We start from the raw sequence: 26,926 nt of genomic DNA, 5'->3' as shown, positions 1-26,926 counted from the left end.
TATCTCCCCTTCTCTCCTTTCTTTCTCTCTCTAAATATTAATAGAAATTTTTTTTTAAAGAAAGCAGTATGTTGATTTATATTCTGGTGCAAGCTCCTTATCTCAGTGTGAAACAACACCTTGAATAGCATAGTTTACAATAACTAATAATTGGAAATAACCCCAAAGTCTATCAAGTGGGTATTTACTAAAAAAGTTAAAATAGATTAAAAATAAAATCCTATGATCTCACTCATATGTGGAATCTAATGAACAAAATAAATTGATGAACAAAATATATCCAGAGACATAGAAGCATGGAGCAGGCTGTCAAATCTCAGAAGGAAAGTGGTGGGTGGGTGGGTGGGTGGATGGAAAGAGATCAACCAAAGAATTTGTATGCATATATGCCTAATCCATGGACACAGATAATAGGGTGGTGAAGGCCTGGGGATGGAGCAGGCAGGGCAGTGGGGACTAGAAGGGATCAATGGGGAAAGAAGGAGACATATGTAATACTTTCAACAATAAAGATTTAAAAATCAATATATATAAAAGGCTAATATGCAAAGTGTCCCCTCAGGAGTTTGACCGGGAGTTCAATCGCTCGCTATGACATGTGCTGATCATCAGGGGGCAGTGCAGAATGAAGGAAGGCACCTGCTGGCAGCCAGAAGACCCCTATTTGCCCTGATCTCTTGCCAGGTCTAGGGACCCTACCTGTGCACGAATTTCATGCACCGGGCCTCTAGTAAATACATTAAAACAAATAAAAACATATGCATTCATTTAATAATGAGGTATACATATCTACATATATGTACTACTTTTATATATACATGACAGAATGGAAAAATATTGCAGAGAATTATAAATATAGTTAAAAGTGCAAGATGAAAAAGTATGAGTTTGCATATGCATAGAGTTTTTGGAAGTATACACAAGACATTGTTAGCCATGGTTATCTTTGGGCTATGGAACTTGGATCAGGGAAAGACAGGGCATAGAGATTTTTATCTTGTGCTCTGTTATAGTGCTTACACTTTTATACAAACTAGCATAAGTTACATTAATACTTTTTAAAACCATAAATTAAAATTTAAAATTTTGTTTAAAAGTAATGAATACAAGTCAAATTGGACTCACTGCAGATCAAATTTCCAGAAACTGGCTTTGGGGTGAAATTTATTTCAGAAGACTTATTGAGACAATCTTTACATGAATTTCCATGGAGTCATTTGTGTAAAGATGTAAAAACACATGAGCATGTTTTTCCAAACTCAGAAATCTGGTTTTCTCATCTTAAAAAAAAATTATTATGGGCAATATATACACCTCCCAAACCAAATGTTTAGTCCATCTCTAAGATACGTCTCAAAGCTAGAGAGTGGTGAAATTAAGATATTTTACCTGCAGTGTGACGATCAGTTATCTAATTCTGATCATAACTGTTTCAAAGAAGTACAGGACCAAAGACGCCTTATGCTCAAAAAGGCCCAAAATGGTAGATCATAACATGTTTTTGACAAAATTGAGGGGTCCTATATGCTTCATGGAAACTATAATTTATATTGCCAAAAATTATGGGATATTAGACCTTTCAGAGCATCTGGAATACATTAATAATTGTTAACATTTGTACAGTACCATGCAGTGGGCAGAACATTTTTATATCTGTCTTACTTAATCTGCACATCTTTGGAGAGGTGGTTTCATAGATCAACTTTTATAGATGTAAACTGTAGGTATAGGAGACTTATGTTTATGCCCCAAAGTCACTAAGGAGTACAGCGGCAATGCCAGGCTATGCCAGCCAAGTCCTGACCACCACTCCACACTGCCTTCCAAGGCATGGCCACCCTAAGCGCCCCAGACGGAAGAGTCTGATTGACTTGCTCTTATTTTCTGTGTTTGTTTGCATGATATTATGGCATTGAGTTGGCTGAGTTTAAAAGGAGAACATGGCTGTTGCCACTGTTTATTAAACATCGCTATGTGCAGTGGGCAGAGAATACAGATAGTGGCTTGAGTTCTCAGTCATCTTAAACAGGAGGATTGAGCAAGACTATTAGAGGGAAAAGCAATTCTTGTTGATCTGAATGAAGGAAGCTCTTGCACATGCTGTGTTTTCTATTGCATGTCTGTTCTTCTCTTTGTCCTAGTTTATGCTTTTTCCAGAAAGTTCAAACTAATGATAAAATGATCTTCCTTGCAGGTCTTTCTAACTCTGATACCAACTTTCACTGTTTCATTGCAGTCTCTCATGTCAGATATCTTTCCTTTTCCAAGGCTCTTTATTGAACTGCCCATATCTCATATGCCATTTATATTTCTATTTTCTTGGGTCTAAACCCTGTATTGAGGAATTATAATTATGTAATAATACCATTTATTGAGCACCTATTTAAAAATTCCGGGCACTGTGGCAGGCACTTTATATATTATATATTATCTCTAAAGTTTGCAGCAAATTCTACACTTTGCAGATAAAGAAACTGAAGCCAAGAGGGACTGAGTCTGGATCTCACAGAGTGAGTGGCAGTGCTGGGATTCAGCGTAGACCCGTCCAGCCTCACGGCCCAGGTTCTCTCCAGGGCAAAGCACACAGAAACAATGCTTGTTGTATTAGCTACCGAAAGAAGGCATTTAATGAAAACGTTCATTTTAAATGTATTTTAACAGAAGCACACTCTTTTCTTCAGCTCTGAAAAGGTGGGTTGGTGGTCTGAGGTGATGAAATCAAACCTAACACCAATGCGGTGCTCCCATATCATATCCCTTAGTAACCGAAGGAAAGTTACAGCATATAATGGGCCCTTCTGTTCTACTTCTTTCTCCACCTGGTCAACTCTCAAAGGAAAACAAAATTCATATGATCACTGAGGTCTAGAAATTAACTTTTATTTTAAATCTGTCAAGAACTCTTGGCAGTTATTAATTTTATTAAAATGATTACACATGGCAAAACAAAGCATAGAGGTAATTCTATTTCTCTGCAACATAAATTATGAGTTAGATTTTTAGCTGCTGGCTCAGCATTGTTCAAGATTCTTTTATAGGATTGGGGGAACTTTGGTTTCCAGAAAATGTTAAGCAGCAAGAGAAAGAAATTAAAAGTACTTGCAATTGGGGATATTGCCAAGGATGTGCTAGTTATAAAATCTTCTTGATATGTTTATAGGCCAGACTCCAAGCTTTAGTATGTAAAAAACACACACATATGAGCAGCCATCCTATATTGGCTTGTCATCCATAGTTTATAACATTGAACACATTTGCTGATTTCTTTTTTTAAAAATGCCAACAATGAGTTATAACCAATTCAAATAAACACAACCAGCATCCATTCTTCTAACTGGAATATGTCAAAACAAAACAATTTATTAAAATATTTAATACCAGAATAACTTATAATAGTATGAAAAAGAGTGAAGTACTTGTCTTTAGTTTTCATTGATATGACCCCATTTTGACAAAATTGTTTTACAAAGATTAAAAAGTTTTTTATAATGGATTTGTAACTACTTAAGGATGTAAACCAAAAGAACGCATACTTCATCTGATCATACAGTCATAACTTACATATCTTGCGTTGCACTTATTTTTACTGAAAACAGCAATTTAGAAAACAAAGTAAAAATATGTACAAAATATTTTTATATCAAATTATTTTCATACACTAAATAAACCCAATCCCCAAATGCTATGTTACATGAAAAAGTGTCCTACAATTTACGTCAAGATTGATATTGTCCACATATGGACTAGAGCAGCCTTTGGTTTTAAAAGCATTTTGCAAAATAAAATAAAAAATGTCACCATATGGCTGCACTACTGGCTCTCATTCACACTCACAAAAATGCTTTCCAGTTTAAAAAAAATTACAAAATATATTACATACACATAAAAACTTCCCCCATGAAAGAGTGAAATCCTTTTTACATCTCTGTGGCACATACACACTGTTACATTTGGTGTCTCCACTTTTATTCAAGTTTCAAGCTGATTTGAGTATTATTGTTTGATTGTAAAAGATATTCTTCTTTCTTCATATTGATTATTCTCGCTCAATGATAGCCTAATTTAGAAACAAAATGTTCTTTCTTTTAATGCACAATTTCATTTAATTTTTACTTAAAGTCCTACTTGGCAAAATTTAGAGACTGTTTGTTTTATTGTCCATATGTTTTAAATTTAAAAATCAATTTTATGTGTGTGTGTATATATATATTTATACACACAGAGATTCATTTCTTTCATTATCTTGTTCTCATTGCAAAATAAATTGCCCATCAGCAATTGTAATTTGAAATGAACCAAATAAAAGGTTTTTAGCCATTTCTTAAGAAAAATAATTTCCATTACAAAAATAGCAAACAAGTTTATGTTTTAAAACTAAGCAATAAGTTTACTTCTACACAGAAAAATTTCGAGTTATCTATATAATAATTTTTTAAAAAAATCTTCAGCAAAACTTGAGAATAAGAAAATCCAAATTAACTCTAAAAGGCATGTATTTTCTAGCAGTGCTTGGAAAAAGCTTTTCTGATCACAACGTATTCATTGCGATTCTTCTTAATTTTACACACTATGTGATCACTGCACCTTTCATTTTGAAAGTTTGTAATGTATTAGATATGCAAGCAAGATACATGCATAAAAGTCTTACTGTCACTCTGCAAAGAACACCGAACAATTTTAAGTACGGCAGAAATTTTTCTTAAAGGAACATTTCCTTTGGGCAGAATGGATTTCCAAGTTTTCACATGTGAATTATTGAATATATTTCAAGGGCTTTTGGCAATTATGGTTTCAGTCCTGGAATGGTCAGGTCCATCTGGAACGACACACAGAGACTAATAAGCATTATGGCGTTGTCATTTTGAGGCATAGCTGCTCTGCTGTGCCCACGTTGTAGCTGATTTTCAGGAAGCAAGGCACTTGCTGTGATGGCAATGCAGGCATTGTATGCATAGTTTGAATAGCATAAAATAAGTTAATACTTTTGATTAAAGTGAGGGTTCTTATAATTTATGTCTTTTATAGAAGCGACTACATGAAATATTTAGGATATTTAAAAATAAGAAGACATTTCAAAGGGAGCCATTATCACTCCTGCTTCAGCTCTCAAGATGAGGATTTGTGAGAAAACTCTGTGTGAAGGACAGCCACTGGTCTGCAACGCGCAGACGGTCAGAACTGCTGGGCCAGGGGCACTTTGACTGTCTTCACTTCTGCTATATGTGACGACTTCTGGATGATGCAGCTGGCGGTTCCCTGCAGTCTGTCTTTTCCTTGTGCGAGATTCGTTAAGGCCATAGCAGCATTGATCTCCTTCCAATATGTGTCATCCTTGCTCAGCCCCTTCCTGTTAGCTGCACTGGATTGAAACAAAACAAAAAGAAAACGATCAAACTCACTGCAGCTACACAGAAAATGGCAACACTGGAAAGCACAAACAGCAAATCAAAGCCTATTGCTCACCTCTTATTGGATCCATTTTCCAGAGTGTCTGTAAAGAAAAACAGAAATTCAATTACTTTTCTTTCTCTTTTAATCTCAGGAGTTTCATCATGAATTACCAGGAATAAAAGTTCATCAGAAAATATGGTTGCTCACATTTCTCTCTCTCTCTCTCTCTCTCTCTCTCTCTCTCTCTCTCTTCTTTCCTCCTTCTATCCATCACTTCCACTCTGTAAAAATAAATGGAAGACATACCCTTTGATGAGGATTAACAACAACAACAAAAAAGGTTGTAGTTTTTTTTAACAAAGATAAAGTAGTTTAAATTAAAATGAAAAAAATAATCTTCACAAAGAAGCAGGCATATGATAAGGACAAGTAATAAAGAACAAAAAGTAGCTCTCACAGACATAAAGTAGTCTAAAGTTAATTTATTCGGAGAAATTGGGCCTTTTCACAAGGAGGAGAACAATATAGCGAGGTTCTGGTCCTGGTGCTGGTTCCACCCCACCACTAAGCCGCCATGTACTTTTGGCCAGATTATGGTGCCCCACAACATCTAGCGTGAAAGTTCCTCAACTATAAAATGGGTGCCACTGGCTCAATATTCTATGATTTCAAAGGAATCAAACCTCCATCTTTGAAAAAGCACTGGCAGCTGGTTCCCTCAGGCTGTAAACAAAAGAGTAACAGACCCAACGCTGACAGCAACACAGGAGTCCCTGGCATATTCAAATCAGCAGGCACCAGTCTCCAAAAGAACTCCTCTTCTGCTGCTCCCTCACTCAGAACACTAATGTCGACCGGTGCCACATCACTATAAACCAGTGGTTCTCAACCTTCTGGCCCTTTAAATACAGTTCCTCATGTTGTGACCCAACCATAAAATTATTTTCGTTGCTACTTCATAACTGTAATGTTGCTACTGTTATGAATCATAATGTAAATATCTTATATGCAGGATAGTCTTAGGTGACCCCTGTGAAGGGGTTGTTCAACCACCAAAGGGGTCTCAACCCACAGGTTGAGAACCACTGCCCGAGACAAAGCAGGTTCTTGATCCTGATCTTGATCACTCCTCTGGCTAAACGAATTGGCAACACAAAAGTGGACAGGTAGAGGGAAAGAGAGGCTACCAGCATGACAGGGAAGAAGAGACAAAGGAGTGGGGTTGGGACTCCCCCTCAGCCTATGAGACTCCAAAACTAGACAGTGGTTAAGTCACCACTATCAACAACCACATGACCAAGCAGCTACAGAATGCGGCGCTGTGCCGCACACAGGAGACCGAAAAACACAGTGTTTGCTCAGGGCCCTCTTCTAGCTCGAGAGCTGTTGGAAAGCTGTCTCTTCCTAAGCCTTTCCCTTTGTTTTACCACCTCCAACCCAATACTTCTGAAGGTAATTTATTCCCCTGGCAATGCTTCAGGCTAGATTGGCCATGCGGAAAAACATCCACATGATCATAATATAGTCCAACCAGGGCAAAAATTCCCAGAGAAGATGTGCTCAAGAGAATATAATCACAAAGCCATGTAGCTAAGGCAGCTAAACTTTGATGCCCTCTATGAAGGAAAAAATGGGGAAAGCCTATTAACATATCATAAGTTAGGCCTCACGGTGTAGACGGGGAGACAATTCTGGGTCACTGTGAGCTCTTTGTGCAATCTTTCACTCTGGGAACTTAAAACAAACAAACAAACAAACAATCAAACAAAACAAAAGCATTGAGTGAATAAACGATAAGGTTGTTAGGAAGAATAAATGAGATAATGCATGTCTGGCCCAAAATGGAATAAGAACTGTTGTTAGTTCCTTTGGTCTCCTTTCGTTTTAGAGATCCTTTGGGGAAATAATTGGATCCGTGAGCCATTGGATGCTCAGCCTCTGAATCTTCTGGCTTAGGCAGACCTGAATGATTAGCTATATTTGTGCTGCTTTTGGAATTACAAAGTTACTCATGTAAATGGAGGAAAAGAATGACAAGTTTTAATTCACACAACTGATAATCCTAGTTCAAGATGACTTCCTATGTGCCAGGCACTATTCTAAGCACTTTGTATCTTAATTTATTTAGTATTAGTGACTCTGTGTGTGGACAGCATGTCCCTGTTATGCTAAACCATTCTTTGCTTAGTACTGTTCTCTATAAATCTTTCCTCAGTACTGACAGAGACAAGGCGCTACCATAACACAGAACAAGTCAAGGCCTTTGTGTAAGAGGAAGAAGGCCAGCACATTGGACATTTTACAGAGGGGGTGGGGAAAGTCAGGCCTTTGCTCAATTTTGCCCACAAATTGCAACAATTCTATTGCCAGAGTGAAGCAATAGGTTGTGGAGATATTTATTCACTGGAAAGACTTGGCAAATGCAGAATAAGTTCCATGAAGCTTAAATAACATTAGGGAAATAACAAAACATAATTTAGAAAAGACCATGTAATTGATGTTCTGGCTCACAAACCAAGCAGTCTCGCATACACGAAGGGCCAGAATCAGACTCCTCACCTGAATGGCCAACCTTGAGAGCACTTTTTGCACAGACAAGAAGGATGCCTGTAGCTATCAAATAGGTAATGGGTTACAGAGCCCAGAAATGTCAGAATGGAGGCTGTCTGTGGAAAGGGAGCATGTAATTCACTGTTAAGTTTCAAGGACAGCTTCTAGTTGAGAAAAAGAGTGAAGCCGTAGGTCCCGCAGTCCCCTGAACGTCTGTACTCCCTGTGGCTGCCTCCTTGAACTTGTGCCACCGAGAAACAAGTTTACTACAGCCAACTGTGAGATTATAAAATTCTGCTTACTCTTTGGGTATATGTGTTTTACAGTTTGGTGCCTATGAAAATACCTTTGAAGTGTAAAAACACAGACTCCAATCCCCACTCGGGTATTCCTAATTAGTTTCACAAATTTCAACAATGTACTCAGCAGAATTTCAAAGACTGAATCCTGTATTTCATTTCTAAGGCAGACGATACCGGCAGTGTCCTTAGGTATGGAATCAGGTTTCTTTTCCAGAAACAGAAGAAAAATCTTCATAAAAAGTAATGTATAGAAGAAACATTTTGATTCTTCGTCAATAGTTAATACTAAACAGCATGTAACAAAGCTCTATGTCAAACATTTCAAACCAATAAGGAAAAGCTGACTACCACAGCTTTGGAGGGCGGGGTGGGGGTGGGGATGGGTTGGTGCGTGGGGGCAAAACGGGGTCATCTCTGTGTCCAGAGTGGTTTTGGTTCAAAACCTAAATTGGTGTTAAAAGGGCATGCTTTCCTGCTGCTGTTATTGGGGGGCTGCCCGTTGTCACTAGGATATTATGCATCTCTATGTCAAACATTTCAAACCAGTGTTTCTAGTTTCCAGCACAGCTTTGGAGGGCGGGGTGGGGGTGGGGATGGGGGTGGGGGTGGGTTGGTGTGTGGGGGCAAAACGGGGTCATCTCTGTGTCCAGAGTCGTTTTGGTTCAAAACCTAAATTGGTGTTAAAAGGGCATGCTTTCCTGCTGCTGTTATTGGGGGGCTGCCCGTTGTCACTAGGATATTATGCATCTGAGAGCCACCTCCTGCAGTGCAGTGTTTCTAGTTTCCAGTGCTATCAGAAGAAAGATAGAAAACAGGGTCCCTTTCACTCAGAAACATTTGTTCTTTCGTGGGTAAGCAAAGAACTATAAAGACCTGGGAGTTTGGGGAAATTTTTTTTCCTATTTGTTATGCTGAGGTACAATCTGGGGAAATGCCCCAGGAATTTTAGAGAACTGGTATCACTTATGGGGAACTCAGAAAATACACAATTCACTATCACATTAAATAATTATATTAAATATAAAGTGTTTTTTTCTTATGCTCTTTTCCTTTGAAGTTTAAACTTGCTGGCTCTCATCAGGTTCAAGTATTTTGTGCCTTTTTAGTCAATTGTCAGTATTTAAGGAGTGGTGGGTGTTGACCCATCACCAGTGCTCAGGGGCTCATGTCACTTCTGCCTACTGCAGACATGTGGTCTCACCGCCTCCTCTCCAGAAGTGGCACCCAGTAGCTCAATCTGACAGGAGAAGGAGGATTCTGAATGCTGCTGAAAAGAGGGCACCCATCAGTCTGAGCTAGAGCAGACGTTTCGCTGCTGCTAATTAACATGCACAGACTCCTGTCTGACTGCCCCCTACACTCCGCTCAGCTGCAGCTCTCACTCTGCAAGTAGCTTGGCTCAGCCTCTCCAAAGTCTGGGCTAAAATGCCTTTTTAGATTCTAAGGTTCCAAAAATCAGCTATGCTGTCAATTACCATAAAAGCAACTGGTTGGCAGTAACAACTTATTCAACCAGCCAAAAGAGCGTGTTTTAAAACCAAAAAATGAAAAGGAAAGAAAAAAAAAGAGGTGCGTTGTTAGGAAAATCTTGAACATTGTAAAACCCAAACCATGTTGAAACTTACTAGTAAAGTGGGGCCATCCTTGGTTTGGACATGTGTTTCCTTATAAAGTTAAGTAGAGAAAGAATTATACAGAAAATCCAGGTCTACTGCAACTCTGTGGGCAAAGTGTTCATTCATTTTGATAAATGCCAATTTAGAAACACATTAATTCTGATATATATTCCTGAAATAGGAGTTATAGGCATAAAAAGAGACAAAAATATGGCCATTTTCCCCCCAATTTAATCAATAAGCTCTAAAGTTGGGAAGTTTTTAAATGTTCCACAAAATATTACACCCACTAAAATGTAAATAAAATTAAATATGATTAAGAATATGTGTATTTTTTTTTGTTAATATTCACCTGAGGATATTTTTTCCCCCATGGATTTTTAGAGAGAGTGGAAGGGAGAAAGAGAGACAGAGAGAAACATTGATATGAGAGAGACACATCGATTGGTTGCCTCCCCACCCATCCTTACTGGGGCCGGGGATTGAGCCTGCAACTGAGGTACATGCCCTTGCCCGGAATCAAACCTGCAACCCTTCAGTCCCAGGGTCGATGCTCTAATCACCTAGCCAAACTGGCCAGGGCGAGAATATGAGTATTTTTTTAATTAAATAATCTAAAAATCATACAATAAGTTTTCCTAAATTAAAATAGAGCAAGTCAGAGCTCCAGATGTTTGACAACTGTGTTACCTCGCATTTGGGTCAGTTCAGGGGCCGTGACTGGTGACAGCAGGTGTGGACAGCCAGAGTTTAGTGTGTTTCTGATCTCAGAGGTCCCAAGAGCCCCCAAGACACCAGATCAGTTTCTGGAATAGTTACATACTTGGAACAAGTGAGATAAAACACCAGGCTCTGATGAATAGAGCAGATAGAAAACCTCGCTGAAGATTTTGAAATACTGATGGCTCCAAATTCATAGAACCTTACACCAAATGGACTGAGCAATTGCAGGCTCCCTGCTGCCCATCACTAGGGTCTCCCTCTACTTCCACACACAGTAGATCCAGCCTGGGCTCGCACACAACTACAGATTGGATCCACTGTGACTCTACCTTCCATTCCTTTTAAAAATACCATATGTTGTTTTTCTCTAATAAGAAAAGACAGGTTCATTTCAGAAAGTCTGGGGGAAAGTGCAAAAGAGAAAATAAAGGACATTTTAGGGATAACATATTAATATTTAGATATATGGCCTTTCAAGTAAGTTTATATACATTTTTTAAATGGAGTGATTCTGTATATGTTTTATAATTAGCTTTTTTCACTGAACTATTTTAGCCTTACTCTTTATTAATAAACTAGAGTCCCAGTGCATGAAATTCATGCGTCGGGAGATCCCCTCAGCCTAATTGCCCCCCTTGCCAGCCTGGTCACCCCCAACTGCCCCCCCACTGGCCTTGTTGCCCCATGCAGTCTGCTGTTCAGTCGTTTGGTCATCCCTCACTAACCTCCCTGCCAGCCTGGTCGCCCCATGCAGCCTGCTGTTCTGTCGTCTGTCTGGGTGTTTCGGTCATGAAGGCCCCTGGCTTTTTATATATTAGGATAAGATAATAATCTACCATTTGGCCTTCCTTAATGTGACAGTGGTTTTTGCCTGTAAAATAAAAACAGCTTGAAAAAATTCAAAGTCCAGCATCATCTAATGTAAACGTGAATACTGAGAGACTCCAATGTTACAAAAAGGGGTTATCTTTAAAACAACAATTACTAATATTGATTGAATGCTTATTCTCATGCCAGGCATTCTACAACTGTTATCTCTGGTTAAATGCTTACAATAACCCTGCAAGAGAGCATCATGGTCCTTATTTATAAACTAGAGGCCCAGTGCATGAAAATTTGGGCACTTGGGGGGTCCCTCAGCCTGGCCTGCACCCTCTTGCAGTCTGGGACCCCTCAGGGGATGTCCACCTGCCAGTTTAGGCCTGCTCCCTGGGGGATTGGGCCTAAGCTGGCAGTCAGACATCCCTCTGGCAGCCTGGGAGCCCTCGGGGGATGTCCAACTGATGGGGAGTGGGCCTAAGCCACAGTCAAACATCCTTAGCGCTGCTGAGGACACGGGAGATTTTGAAATACCGATGGCTCCAAATTCACCCGGCTTGTAGCTGAGTGGAGATCCCGCTGTGGGAGCACAGTGACGACCAGGGGGCAGCTCCTGCATTGAGTGTCTTCCCCCTAGTGGTCAGTGCACATCATAGTGACTGGTCATTCCTGGTCATTCCGCCGATAGGGTCATTTTGCATATTACCCTTTTATTATATAGGATGATGCTGTAGTATAGAGGAGTCCAGAAACTTGCAAAGGATTCAGTTGTAGGCAATAGGAGTTGTGAGACTCACTCCCAGTCATCAGACTCTGAAGGCCATGTTTTCACTGCTGCATTCCTTTATCCAAGTGCTCTTGGTTGCTAAAGTCACTTTCAAGGACCCCGACAAAGCTCAATGCATTGTTTACATAGAAAGTCTATGGAATGATAACCTATCAAAAACTTATTAAACACCTTTTTTGTTCTTTTTACTAGTATTTTAGACTCTAGAGATACAAAAAAACTTTTTTCTCCTTATAATTTAACCTTTAATATCAAAATATCTGTCAAAATCACAGAATAGGGTCTCTAAATAAGCTCTTGAGGTCCTTTTCACACTTTAGTTAGAGTGACATTTTAACAGATGTGATATCTGTATAATCATTCTTTTCTTAGCAGTGAATTACTTCTAAATAACTTCTAGACAGCTGTTGCTGCAACACTTTTAAAGGACATTTTTGTGGTTACCCTCTCTTTAAGTAGTTAGAGCTTTTGAATGAGTAAAGATAAATCATTCTAAGTGATTTTTCCCAAAAAGGAAGGGAAAAAACCCCAATAATCCATAACACTTACCTATTGATGACTAAGCTGCTTCTTCCAATTCCACTGACTAAAAAAATGAGTTCCACTTGAAATCTTCACATGACAGGAAGAGGTTGCAACTAAAGCTTAGTGAATGTCAGGGTTACTGCTTTCAGAAGAGTTATTGGAGCCTGAGTTCTGTGAGCCTTGAGATGGGGGATCTTTGCAAGCTTTCTGAATAGTGAGAATTATATAAAGAAATCCTTCTCATCTTCATGGATGGATCTAGTATTTTTTTCCTTCTGTAACATACTAGCTAAACTATTTATCCTGGGCACTTAAAGAATGAATGGCTTCCAAAATCATTTCAAAGAAAAATCTTTTCCAAAAATTAAGCCAGTTTTCCTCCAGCCATGACTTCCCCACTCTGGCCAAAGATTCTTTTTCTTTCTACTACCTCTCCTGTGGGCTGGCCCCTCCACAGCTAATGATGCCCAGATGTCCAGGATCTACAGGATGCTCACCTTTAGCTGCCTTTCTGTCAATGCACCATCCCCTCTATCTCCTGCTACAAAATAAAAATAAAAACTACACTTTTCTATTTTGGACCAATAGTGAAGAGTCCCCTGGTCAGGATGGGGGTAAATTAACATCTGAAAGCTTCCAGGATAGGTCATATTTCCATCAATACCACCAACAGCAGCACATCTTTATTGTTCCAGGAGTACCCATGTCTGTGGGTAAACCTGTGAGAGTGCTGCTTGGTTCCTTGTCAGTTAGGGAGTTATGGCTTTGATGGCTTTCCTCATTATGCAGAACACAAGAGCTGGAGGCTGGTGGCTTCTTATTAAGCCCCAGCTGCACCTTTGTTCTGATAAAATGCACACTGATTCTGACCTCATCTGCCTGGGCTGGAGGACTTAAGGTATAGGCAATGAGGTTTATAAGTTAAAGAAACTTTTCAAATAAGTAGAGTGCCAACCAATTGTAATGTCTCAACTTTACTTTCAAGCTTTTTCACAAAATATATTAAATACTAGAGGCCTGGTGCACGGATTTGTGCACCTGGGGGCGGGGGGGGGGGGGGGTTCCTCAGCCTGGGCTGCGCCTTCTCGCAATCTGGGACCCCTCGGGGGATGTCGGAATGCCAGTTTCAGCCCGGTCCCCACAGCCAGGCCGAGAGACACCCCATTAGTGCACAAATTCGTGTACCGGGCCTCTAGTATGCATATAAGATTTTTGGTTAATCTCTTCCTGCCCTCCCCTCTCCTCCTTTCCCTCTGAGATTTAGCAGTCTGTTCCATGTTTCCATGCCTGTGCATTGAGTGTCTGCCCCCTGGTGGTCAGTGCTCATCATAGCTACTGGTCGAATAGTTGAATGGTCGAACAGTCAAACAATCACTTAGGCTTTTATAGGTTCTTTTTTAAAAACCTTTATTGTTAAAATTATTACATATACTCCCATCCCCCCATTAACTTCTTTTAGCCCCTGATCCCACCCCCTCACCCCTCCCTGCCTTCACCACCCTATTGTCTGTGTCCATGGGTTATGCATATATGCATACAAGTTCTTTGGTTGATCTCTTCCTACCCACCCACCCTCCCCTGCCTTCCCTCTGAGATTCGACAGTTTGTAAATATTCTTGATGTTAAGTTACTCTCCATAGTCCATCTACAAAGATTGTCCCTCTGTGATTTCAAAGGCTCTACCTTTCCAAAGTCTAACATTTCAGTCTGAAACTTCACTTTGAAGATTAGAATGAGGTCTATGGGGAGGCAATTATTGGTGAGTGATCAGAAGGAGGTCTGGAAATGTTAAATATTCCTGTTTCCATTATTAGCTCATCATTACGAACTATGAGTGTGGTCTGGTGTGAGGCACGAGGCAGTATAGTACAGTGGTTGGAGCCCAGACCCTGGTACCAGACAGCAGGAGTTGAACTCTTGCTTACCACACACTGTCTGTGTAATAGCTGGCCAGCTGCTTGACTTTCTCCCCTATACTAGTAAAATGGGGCTAATAATAGTAAGCCCATAGGCTTGTTATGAAGACCATCTGATTTAATCTTTTGTAAAAGACAGTTTGAGCACATATATTTAGTACTATATAAATCCTGTAAAATGAAAGAAAGTTAGCCTTCTCTCTTTATTTTTTTTTTATATTTAGAATATGGGGTCGATTGCCGTCACCAGAAAATCTTGTATTGTTCAGAGATTTAATATGAAAACCATTATGTAAAGATGAAATATTTCAACCCATCAGCTCAGAACAATGAATTAAATGTGCAGAATATATCATCTTCAAAGATAAAAAAAGCTTTCTGGCACTATTTTGTGCCAAAGCACCACAACATGCCAAGACAAAACGCATTGGAGCCACTTTAAAGAATATCTACTAATTTTAAGTATCTAATAGATTTTGTTACTTCATTTTCTCAAGGAGAATATTGGAGATGTTCCTCAAAATGTTTCATCCATGAAAGCTCAGTTTTTAGCCAAAGTCTCAGAAAAATGACTTTTTAACTATGCATGAATAACTTCTGTGTGCCTGTGTTGCAAGGGGCATTAATTATTTATAAAAGCATTCCTTTTTACATGCAAGTTGGTCCACTATTCTGAAAATTGAATGGACTTACTCTGATTCTTAGCTGAAACTTAATGAGGGCTATTTTTCTTGAGATCAACTTCTAACTGCTACACTGCAGTTCTAGAAGGTTGACTTATTTAATTAATATATAGTTGAATAGTGTTAAATTACAAAATACTAATATGACTTTATTCAGCAAAAAGACCAATGGAATAAAGAAAAAAGGCATTTTTAACAATCTAGAAATTAGCTGGAAAGTCTGGCTCCATCCATGTATTTGACAAGGTCTTCGGTATCTCTGAAAAACCATCCTTCCATATATGAACTGCTGGGCATCTTTAAACTGGCTCACATTATTGCCATTCTTTTCAAATTCCTCAAATTAGCATCTCTATAAATGACTCTTCAGACTAGGAGATCTTAATGTTAAACCTGCCTGACTGCATAAACACCAGAAATGACACAATAAGAGATGATGTTCACAACTTTCTTGGATCTTTCCAAAGAGCAGCAAATGGCAGTTTCCTTACTCACAGTTCATTTGCTGCATTTATTAATAGAAAAAAAAACATATTTTATACATAAGATGCATGGTATTGCCAGGCCTTCTTCTACAGTTTAAATGCATTTCAATTTCTTAATACACTTAAAATGTTAAAATTGTACTTGGCATGTTGCTGTTCTATGTTCACACATTTCTACATTTAAAGGTTCTGTGATTTTCTGTTTTTAATTTCAGAAACAGTCATTTAAAGTCTAAACTGGGGAGGAGAGAGCCTTTGAAATAAAATTCGGAAAGTTTATGGCTCTGAAGGGCAGGATAAGTTAAAAAGGAACTAGGCATAAAGATGTAAGTGCCTTGTCTTGGCTGTGGGTGGAGGTCCAAGAATACTTAGTCAAGAGATTTCTGATGACCTGTTTTGACCAAGAGATTACCAAATAACCCCTCTCTACTTCAAATCTTGCCAGAGGGACCCACTCTAAATTTTGCCAAAGGATCTACATCCCACACCATTTGTTAAACTCTGGTGGCATACAGATCATATTCCACTATCATCACCTAAATTTAAAATACAAAAGATCTAGAAAAAAAGTGGGAGATAATTTCCTTAAACCTAACAAGATGATATGTTTAGGGAGAAAACAAAACACATTTTATAGCTCAAAACCACCTTTTTGTATAATAATTTGTATAAGGCACAGATGTGTTAGGACCATAGGACAATAGTTAGCTGACTTGCTAGTTATATGACCTTGGGAAATTATTTTATTTTTTTTCATTTTTATTTTATTTTTTATTTATTTATTTATTTTTATTTTTTTATTGCTAAAAGTATTACATTGGGAAATTATTTATGCACACTGTATCTAAGTCTTTAGCTATAAAGTGGGGATAATGATTACATATACTTCCCCAGGTTGCTGTGAGGATTAAATGATATACAGGAAGTTCTCCTGGATAGGTTCTTGGAAACTGCGACTTTAAGTGAAACAGCATGTGAGGAAACAAGTTTTACCATAGGCTAATTCAGTGATTTTCAACTTTTTTCATCTAATGGCACACATAACCTAATTACTGAAATTCTGCGGCACACCAAAAAATATATTATACTTTTTGCCGATCTGATAAAGAAAAAAAAAGGTATAATTTTGATTCATTCATACCAAGTGGCTATTGTTGTGTTGGCTGTTGTCAGTTTTTTACTTGACCTTCTAAGGGAAAAGAGGTCAGTGGCCCTGAATACTAGGAAATAGTCAGGTCTTGTATGTTTTAAAAACTCTTGCAGCACACAGGTTGAAAATCACGGGGCTAATCAATAGAAACAAGAGTTAAGTTTCTATGGCATGTTCTGAAAACAAAAATATCACCAAACTTCTAAGTAAAGACCCAAATTACTTCTAATATTAAACATTAAAATAAATATGAGCTAAACATACATTTTAAAAAGATGAATAAGATCTCTCAAGAAAATGGCGGCATAGGTAACCGTCCCTACGTGCCACCTCCCATAACCACATCAAAATTACAACTGAAATACAGAACAACCATCATTCAAAACCACCTGAAAGCTGGCTGAATAGAAGTCCTACAACTAGAGAAATAAAGAAAGCACAACGAGACTGGTAGGAAGAGCAGAGGTATGGAATGGGCTCATTTGACAACCACGTGTGCTGTTTTTTTTTATAAATTGGGAGGGAGATCTTCTCTGTGGAGGCCTCCTGTGAGGAGCAAGGGGTCCCAGTCCCACACCAGCCTCAGCCCAGGGCTCCAAAGCTGGGAAGAGAAGTCCCCCTAACTATGTGCTGTAAAAACCAGCAGAGACTGTGGCTGAGTGACAGGGAGGCTGCTGGAGGCCCAGGTGCTCCTTTTAAAGGGCTAGTGCATGAACTTACTCAAACTCGATCCCTCTGGGCTTCAGTGCAGGTAGCTTTGGGGGACCCAGACACATACAGGGAGAAACTGGATTGTCTGGTATCAAGGTGGGAACTCAGGGGCGGCTTCCTCCCAGATGGGGGTGCTTGCAGGGATCATTGTTTCTGTGCTGGGACCTCCCCTGTTGCAGGACTGACTGGCAGTGGCCATATCTGAGTCTCCATCAGCCTGGCTCACACTGCTATGCCCTGGTGATTCCCTGAGATCCTGGCCCATCCAATTTGCAGCCCCACCCAAGCTGTTTGCAGCAACTTTTCCATATGAATGGCCTGTCCTGGCTCAGCTTTCAGACTGCTAAAATCTCTCAAACAAGTTGCAGCTGGTGTCAGCATGCCCCAAACCTCTCAATAAAAGGCCCAAGATCCGGCACTAGCAACAGCCTGCCTTGCTTCACAGCTGGGCCTCGCCTGGGCACCTCTAAGCCCAATACAAATAGCAAATAGCAGCTGTCTGCATATCCCTCTGTAGCTCCTGCTGGGTGGCCCCAGGAAGTGGCTGACTTTGCATCTTTCTGGAGGCCCTAGAGCCAGTGCACCCGGTGGACAGCTTCAGACCATAGCAATTTACAATTACTAAAGTCCCACTGAAGCAAGTCCTGCTCCATAGGAGTGTTTCCTGCACAGCAACTCTCCCACTGTAATTGCAGCTGTTCCTCACAGCCAATTGGCCTGGAGGTCAACTCCTCCCAATGACGCCAATAGCAATCAAGGCTCAACTACAAGACTGTGCACGTAGCCCACACAGGGCCGCACCTAGAGTGCTCAGCTCAGGTGACAGGGGAGGCTGAGCCACTGGGCTCTACAGTACACTTACTACACAAGGCCACTCTACCAATTCGAGGAGACACAGAAGCTCTACATAATACACAGAAACAAACACAAGGAAGCAACCAACATGTGGAGACTAAGAAACATGTCACAAATGAAAGAAATAGAAGCAAGCAAACTACTAGATACAGAGTTCCAAAACCACAGTTATAAGGTTACTCAAGGATCTTCATGAGAGCTTTGAGAGACTTAGTGAAACTTTCAAGGATCTTAGTGAGAATGTCAAAGACATGAAAAAGGATCAGTCAAAAATTAAGTATACACGAATTGAAATAAAGAATAATTTACAGGGATTCAACAGTACAGCAGAGGATTTCGAGAATCAAATCAACAATTTGGAATATGAGGAAGCAAAAAACACCCAAGCAAAAGAGCAAAAAGAAAAAAAGAATCCTAAAATATGAAGATACTATAAGGAGCTTCGGGGACAACTTGAAGTGTACCAACATTCGCATTTTGCCAGAAGGAGAAAAGAGAGAGAGCAAGATATTGAAAACCTATTTGAAGAAATAATGACAGAAAACTTGCCTTACCTGGTGAAAGAAGTAGACTTACAAGTTCAGGGAGCACAGAGTCTCAAACAAGAGGAACCCAAAGAGGCCCAAATCAAGATACATCATAATTAAAATGCCATGGGTTAAAGAGAAAGAGAAGTGACGTCAGAGGAATGGTGGCTAAAGGGCACGTCTTTTCCTCTCACCCTGACATTTCAACAAGTTAACAATCTATAATTAATCAAAGAAGTCCCTGCTCAACACAGATGCATGCCTGAGAGACCCACCTCTGAAACACCTAAGGAGGGCTTCCTGGAATATGTGGGGAGATGAGAAGGGAGGGAGGCATGAACATGGCTAGCCATGGATGCAGCAGCCCTACAGGGCAGTACATCTGCAGCGCAGTTGGGAACTGGCCAGGAAAGGGGAGAAAGCCAGCTGCAGTAGCAGGCACTTTCTCTGGCTGGCCAGGAGGAACAGAAAGTTGGGGGGGGGGCAGCCCAGCAAGGTAATCTGTGAGTGGCAAGGGGTGAGCTGCCATCAACAAGAGAAGACATTGTCTGTCTGAGTTGTGTGGTTAGGTGCACAAGCAGTGAGAGTGCAGTGTTTGAATCACGGTGTGTTGGGAAGAAGGTCTGAGTTATGCATGTGAGCAGCAGGAGCAAACACTGAGTCAGCAGATGCCTTCCCTACAGAGCATGGGTGCTGCCCAGTGGCTCCCCAATGCTGGGCCTGGTGGTGGTCTTTCAGACAAAGAAAGTAAATCAGAGCCCTTGCCGGTTTGGCTCAGTGGATAGAGTGTCAGCCTGCGGACTGAAGGGTTCCAGGTTTGATTCCGGTCAAGGGCACATGCCTGGGTTGTGGGGTTGTGGGCTCGATCCCCCATAGGGGGTGTGCAGGAGGCAGCTGATCAATGATTCTCTTTCATTATTGATGTTTCTATCTCTCCCTCCCCCTCTCCCTTCCTCTCTGAAATCAATAAAAATCTATTAAAAAAAGAAAAGTAAATCAGAGCCCTGCCCCTGATTAGACTCCCAAAACTTGCCTCTTGTTGCCCTTGGAGTTGACTCCAGGAGGATATTATTAGTGAACCAAGAGCTGTTGCAGTAGAATCACTGTTTCCCTCTAAGCCCCAGGAGGGGTGCTTGGGCTGGACCCATGGAGGCCAGGGGTCGCCATTACAGTGAGGAAAAACAAACCCCACTCCCAAGCAGCAGAGGCAGTACTGCCTTACAGAAACTGCAGAGGCTCAAAACTGTGAGGCCACAGAGGTAAAAATCTTGCGATTCAGTGCCATCTACTGGAATAGAGTAGAAAGACCTCCTCAGAGATAAATGGGAAAACAAAGGAGGACAACAAATACCAAGAACAACCACAATAATGATGATGACCAGAAAGATAATGAAAAATCCCCAGATAGTAGGCTGGAACACATGGAATTATCCTATATAATAAAAGCCTAATATGCTAAGTGTCTGGTCATCCAGTTGCCCATTCAAACCATCAAAGCATAATATGCTAATGATATGCTAAAGCCACTCAACCACTTGCTATGACGTGCACTAACCACCAGGGGGCAGACGCTCCAACCTGTAGGTTAGCTTGCTGCTGGGGTCTGGCCAATCAGGACTGAGTGAGATGGGCCGGACACGCCCTGGAGCCTTCCCACAGTCCTTCCCTGGCTGGCCAACCTCCTGCATCACTCCCTGGCCCCGATCATGCACTGATGGGGTCCCTCGGCCTGGCCTGCACCCTCTTGCAATCTGAGACCCTTTGGGGGATGTCAGAGAGTCAGTTTTGGCCCGATCCCACAGGCCAGGCCGAGGGAACCCCACTGGTGCACGAATTCATGCACAGGGCCTCTAGTGTGATATAAATGACAGAGATTTCAAGATTGCAGTTTTGAAAATACTCAACGAAATATGAGAAAATACTGACAGGCAATTTAGTGCACTCAAAAAACAAATCAATGAACAAAATGAGTATTTTTTTCAAGGAAATAGAAACTTTAAAAAAGAATCAATCAGAAATCCTGGAAATGAAGTATGCAATTAAGAAGGTCAAGAGTGAGCTGTTGACATGGATGGTCCTGGAGTGCATTATGCTAAGCAAAATAAGTCAGTCAGGGAAAGATAAATATCACATGATCTCACTCATTTGTGGAATATAATGAACAACATAAACTGATGAACAAAAACAGATCCAGAGACAGAGAAGCATCAATCAGATGCTCATACCTCAGAGGGAAGGTAGGGGAAAGTGGGGGTAAAGGGAAGAGATCAACCAAAGGACTTGTATGCATGCATATAAGCATAACCAATGGACACAGACACCAGGGGGTGGGGGGAGGGGCAATGGGAGGATAAGGACACATATGTAATACCTTAATCAATAAAGACAGAAAGAAAAAAAAAGAGTGAGCTGTTGAGAATAGAAAACAGGACCAGCCAGTTAAAAGACAGAACTAGTGATACTGAAAATAGTAATCAAGAAATGACGCAGAGGGAAAATAAAGAAAAATGAGAGCTCTATGAGACCTCTCTGATTCCATCAGAAAAAGTAACATGAGAATCAAAGGCATTGTGGAGGAGGGAGAGAGGAAGCATGGAATGGAGAGTCTATTAAAAGAAATAGTGGATGAGAGCTTCCCAAATTTATGGAAAGAACTAGATACTCAGATCCAAGAAGCAAACAGAACATTTAGTTACATCAATCCAAAGAGACTCTCTCCAAGGCACTTGATAACAAAGCTGTAAAAAATTAATGACAAAGAAAAAATTCTGAAAGCACCCAGGGAAAAGAAGGAAGTGACCTACAAAAGAAAATCCATCAGAATTTTATTTGACTTCTCAGAGAAACTCTACAAGCCAGAAGAGAGTGGAACCAGGTATTCAACCATCTGACAGAGAGAAATTACCAGCCACGTATAATATATCCAGCAAAATTATCCTTTAAATATGAAGGAGAAATAGGACATTCGAAGACATATAGAAGCTGAGGATTTTATCACTAGAAAACCTAAATTGCAGGAAATACTCAAGGGAGCTATTCTACCTGAAACAAAGAATATAAGGTCACAACACTATGAGTGAGATTGCCAAAAAATATGTAGCATAAGCAGGGATAATTTGTGACAACAAAAACATACAAGGGGGAGGGAGAAAGGTATGAACTGGCAAAGGAAGATAAATATCAGATGCACTCAAAAGGGAAAAAACTACGATATATTTGCAACTTCAATTTTTATAAGCCTACACAAAAGTCCCCAAAACAGGACATATAGCTTAAAAAAAGAGGAAATGGAGGAAAGAAGTATGGAATACCATCAAACAAAAACAACACTCAGAAGCATAAAGGAAAATAACCAAAGGAGGCACAGAGCTACCAGAAAACAAAAGATAAAGTGGCTATAGGAAATCCTCATGCATCAGTAATTACCCTAAATATAAAATGATCTGAATGCACCAGTATAGAGGCACAGAGTAACAGAGTGGATCAAAAAACAAAACCCAACCATATGCTGCCTACAAGAGACACATCTAAATAGCACAAACAAAGGTAGATTCAAAGTAAAAGGGGGGAAAATGTTTCTCCAAGCAAATAATATCCACAAAAAAGTAGGTGTTGCCATACTTACATCTAACAAAATAGATCTCAAGATAACAAAGATAACAAGAGACAAAAAATGGACACTTTATAATGATAAAGGGAATACTACAACAAGAAAACATAACACTTCTTAATATATATGCACCCAATCAGGGAGCACTGAAATATATTATACAGCTACTCACAGAACTAAAGGGAGAAACAGATTAAAACACAATCATAGTTGGAGACCTTAACACTCCATTGACAACTCTAGACAGATCAACCAAATAAAAAATCAATAAAGAAATATCAGACTTAAATGAAACACTAAACCAATGGACATAATTGACATTTACAGAACATTTCATCCCAGAATATTAGATCATGCATTCTTTTCCAGTGCACATAGAACTTTCTCAAGGTTAGACCATATGTTGATCAGAAAACTAGCATCAACAAATTCAAGATGATTGAAATTATATCAAGCATATATTTTTAGAAATCAACTGCAAAAAGGAAGTAAAAAACCCCACAAATACATGGATATTAAATAACATACTACTAACTAATGACTGAATCAAAGAATAAATAAAAGATGAGATCAAAAGATATATAGAGACAAATGAGAATGATAACACAACATATCAAAACATCTGGGTACAGCAAAAGCAGTAATAAGAGGGGCATTTATATATTACAGGCCTATCTCTGGAAACAAGAGAAATCCCAACTAAACAACCTAACATCACACCTTAAAATGCTAGAAAAAGAAGAACAAAAGCAACAGTAGAAGAAAGGAAATAATAAAAATTAGAGCAGAATTAAATGAAATAGAGAACAAAAAGACTGTACAAAAAAACCAAAGAGCTGTTTTTTTTTAAAGATTAATAAAATTGACTAACCCCTTCCTACACTCACTAAGGAAAAAAGGGAAAATACCCATATAAACAAAATCAGAAATGAGAAAGGAGAAGTCACCGCCACAACTTTTTGCAGCAAGGATTCAGAATCTGGAGAAGGGGCCACACACAAATGGATACACTAGGTAAGAAATATAAATTTGGAAAGTACTGGAGGAACCAGGCGGAGGACCTTCTCTAGTGGACTGGCTCTCCGAATCTCTGGACCCATAGCTTTTTATTTACTAGAATATACATTTTCCCTTTAGCAAAGCAAACAGACATCAATGGCAAGATCTGGTAAACAATAAAGGTTTATCAGGTTAGGGGATTGCCCTCAGCCATTCAGCCAGCAGTAGGTAATAATATGCAGATTTTCAGCCCTTGCTGAATATCAAAGTCCATCAGCTTTCTGACGGACTTCTCGCATTTATATGTTAACACTCCGGTGTGGGGTGAATTTCCCGCCAAAATATAAGATGGCTCTGTCTTTTGGTTTTGTTCCATCCACCAAAAGGGTGGATTACAAACAAATATTTGGTAATACGCAGTTACAATCGGCCCGAGTTTACACGTTTCCCGCACTCCACCGCAAATCTATATGAACCGAGTTAAAGACGGCTCCCGCGGAGTACGCGCAATTCACGCGAGCCGACTTAACTCGTTTCCCCCACTCCAAGTGTTAATTACTGTTGGTCTTTGCCGCCAGCAAGTCACCACAGACATAACAGATATACAAAGAATCATACTAGAATATTATGAAAGACTTTATGCCACCAAATTTAATAACCTAGAAGAAATGGATAAGTTCCTAGAAATATATAATCTTCCTAGACTAAATCATAAAGAATTGGAAAATCTAGGTAGACTAATAAGCAGTGAGGAAATTGAAACAAACATCAAAAACCTCCCCCCAAAAGCAAAGTCCAAAACTAGAATGTTTCACCAGTGAATTCTAACCTAACAAATATTCAAAGAACTAAAACCTATTCTTTTCAAATTCTTCCAAAAAATAGAAGAAGAGGCAATACTTTTTTAACACATTCTACAAAGCCAATAAAACCCTGATACCAAAACCTGGCAAAGATAACACAAAAAAGAAAACTACAGACCAATATCCCTGATGAATACAGATGCAAAAGTCCTAAACAAATTACTAGCTAATGGAATACAACAGTACATTCAAAAATAATACATCATGATCAAGTGGGGCTCATTCCAGGGGCACTAGGATGGTTCAGCATTTGCAAATCAATCAACATAATCACCACCTTAAAAAAAAGAAAGGATAAAAATCATATGATCTTATCAATAGATGCAGAAAAAGCCTTTGATAAGACACAGCATCCATTTATGATTAAAACATTATAGGAATAGAAGGAAAGTACCTCAACGTAATAAAGGCCATCTATATATATAAAACCCTAATATGCAAATAGACTGAACAGTGGAACAACTGAACAACCAAACAACCGGTCGCTATGACATGTGCTGACCACCAGGGGGCGCACACGGTACATGGCAGGCATCAGCCACTGCAGGATGGTGGAGCAGGTGAGTGGGGGTGCCAGACCAAGGCGGGGTGCTGGTTGCTGTCATCGGGACACTGGTTGCTGTCAAAGGGGCGAGCCTCTGGTGGTTATTGAAAATTCTTTGCTCCCACCTGCCACAGTCCCGCTGGGTGCTCACACCTGCTGCCAGCACCTGCACCTGCTGCCAGTGCTGGCCCCATTCGCACCTGCTGCTGGCACCAGAGCTGCCACTTGCACCTGCTGCCGGTGCCCAGTGCTGGCCCTGATCGCCCGGTGCTGTCAGCAGGTGCAAGCAGTGGCTGCTAGCTCTGATTGCCCCTTCTGATTGCTCGGCGCCCTCAGCGGGTGTGAATGGTGGCTGTTGGCTGCGATCGTCCCTGAGGGCTTCTCCACCTCCCCTGCTCCCGAGGGGCAATCGGGGCAGCAACTGCCCCTCGCACTTGCTGATGGCAATGGCCCTGCTTGCACCCACTGCTGGCGCCAGCCCCAATCGCTCCACACCATCAGTGGGTGTGAGCAGGGCCAGTGCTGTCAGCACATGGGAACAGTGGTGGCGGGGGCTGCCGACAGACAGGGGACTGGGGGCTGTGGCTGGAGGGGCTGGGTGGGGACGAGGAGGATGGGCTGAGACCCACCCCTGTGCCCACTGCAGTCTCGTGGCCTGCAGTTCCTTTCAAGGTGCACAAATTCCTGCACTGGGACCCTAGGATATGATAAACACTCAGCTAATATCATACTCAATGGCAAAAAACTGAAAGCTTTTCTCCTAAGATCAGGAACAAGACACCACTCTTTTATTTTTCCCCACCACCATAATTAAATTTATTATTCCAATGGCACTAATACAGCTTTGAGGCACTCATGGTGACATTGCACAAAATTTCCTGCCTTCCTGCTTCTATCCAAACAGAAATGTCTACCTACTTGTTCCTGCCCTCTTCCTGGGGGAAAATTCACTATGGGCAACTTATCCAAATAAATCTTTTAATGCGTTTTAATTCTTTTTTTCTTTTTTTGGACATTTGAGTTTTCCTCAGAAATGGAAAGAAGTGCTGGGTGTCCCACCCTATCACCACTCTTCCTCAACATAGTGCTGAAAGTCCTGGCCAGAGCAATATGGCAAGAGAAAGAAATAAAAGGCATCCAGATATGGAAGAAAGAACTCAAACTGTCACTTTTTGTGGATGACATGATGCTGCATATAGAAAACCCTAAAGACTCCACCAAAAAACTCTTAGAAACAATAAACAAATACAGTCAAGTTGCAGGATACTAAACCAATGTGCAAAAATCCATTGCCTTCCTGTATACTAACAGCAACACTTCAGAAAAATAAATGGAAAAAAACAATTCCTTTTGTAATAGCAACCAAAAGAATAAAATACTTAGGAATAAAATTAAAAAAGAAAGACCTATATACTGAAAATTACAAAGCATTATTAAAACAGATTGAAAAAGACACAACAAAATGAAAAAATATCCCCGTGTTCATGGATTGGAAGAATCAGCATAGTTAAAATGGCCATATTACTCAAAGCAATATACAGATTTAATGCATTCCCCATCAAAATCCCAATGTCATTTTTTAAACAAATAGAACAAAAAGTCATCAGATTTGTACAGAACCACAAAAGACCCTGAATAGCCAAAGCAATCCTGAAAAAAAAAAAAAGAAAAGAACAAAGTTGGAGGCATCATGCTATCTGACTTCAAATTATACTACAGAGCTATGATAATCAAAACAGCATGGTATTGGCAGAGAAACAAACACACAGATCAGTGGGACAGAATAGAGAGCGCAGCTATAAAACCACATGTATATGGACAGATAATTTTTGACAAAGGAGTCAGAAATGCACATTGGAGTAAAGATAGT

The 26,926-nt window shown here is 40.2% G+C and overlaps 1 protein-coding gene across 1 annotated transcript in view; it reads right to left on the bottom strand.

The window, feature by feature from the left end:
• Positions 1–4,500: 4,500 nt before the first annotated feature.
• MKX (mohawk homeobox) overlaps positions 4,501–26,926 on the bottom strand; it is a 74,295-nt gene continuing 51,869 nt past the window's right edge. The window contains exons 5-6 of the mRNA XM_006086632.3: positions 5,464–5,491; positions 4,501–5,359 (exon numbers count right to left, since the gene is read on the bottom strand). Coding sequence (XP_006086694.1) covers positions 5,173–5,359; positions 5,464–5,491 — 215 coding nt within the window. The 3' untranslated portion in view covers positions 4,501–5,172. The remainder of the gene's footprint in view (positions 5,360–5,463; positions 5,492–26,926) is intronic.

Source organism: Myotis lucifugus, unplaced genomic scaffold (assembly GCF_000147115.1).
Source record: "Myotis lucifugus unplaced genomic scaffold, Myoluc2.0 scaffold_29, whole genome shotgun sequence".
NCBI lineage: Eukaryota > Metazoa > Chordata > Mammalia > Chiroptera > Vespertilionidae > Myotis > Myotis lucifugus.
This window is presented reverse-complemented; position numbering and strand designations above follow the sequence as displayed.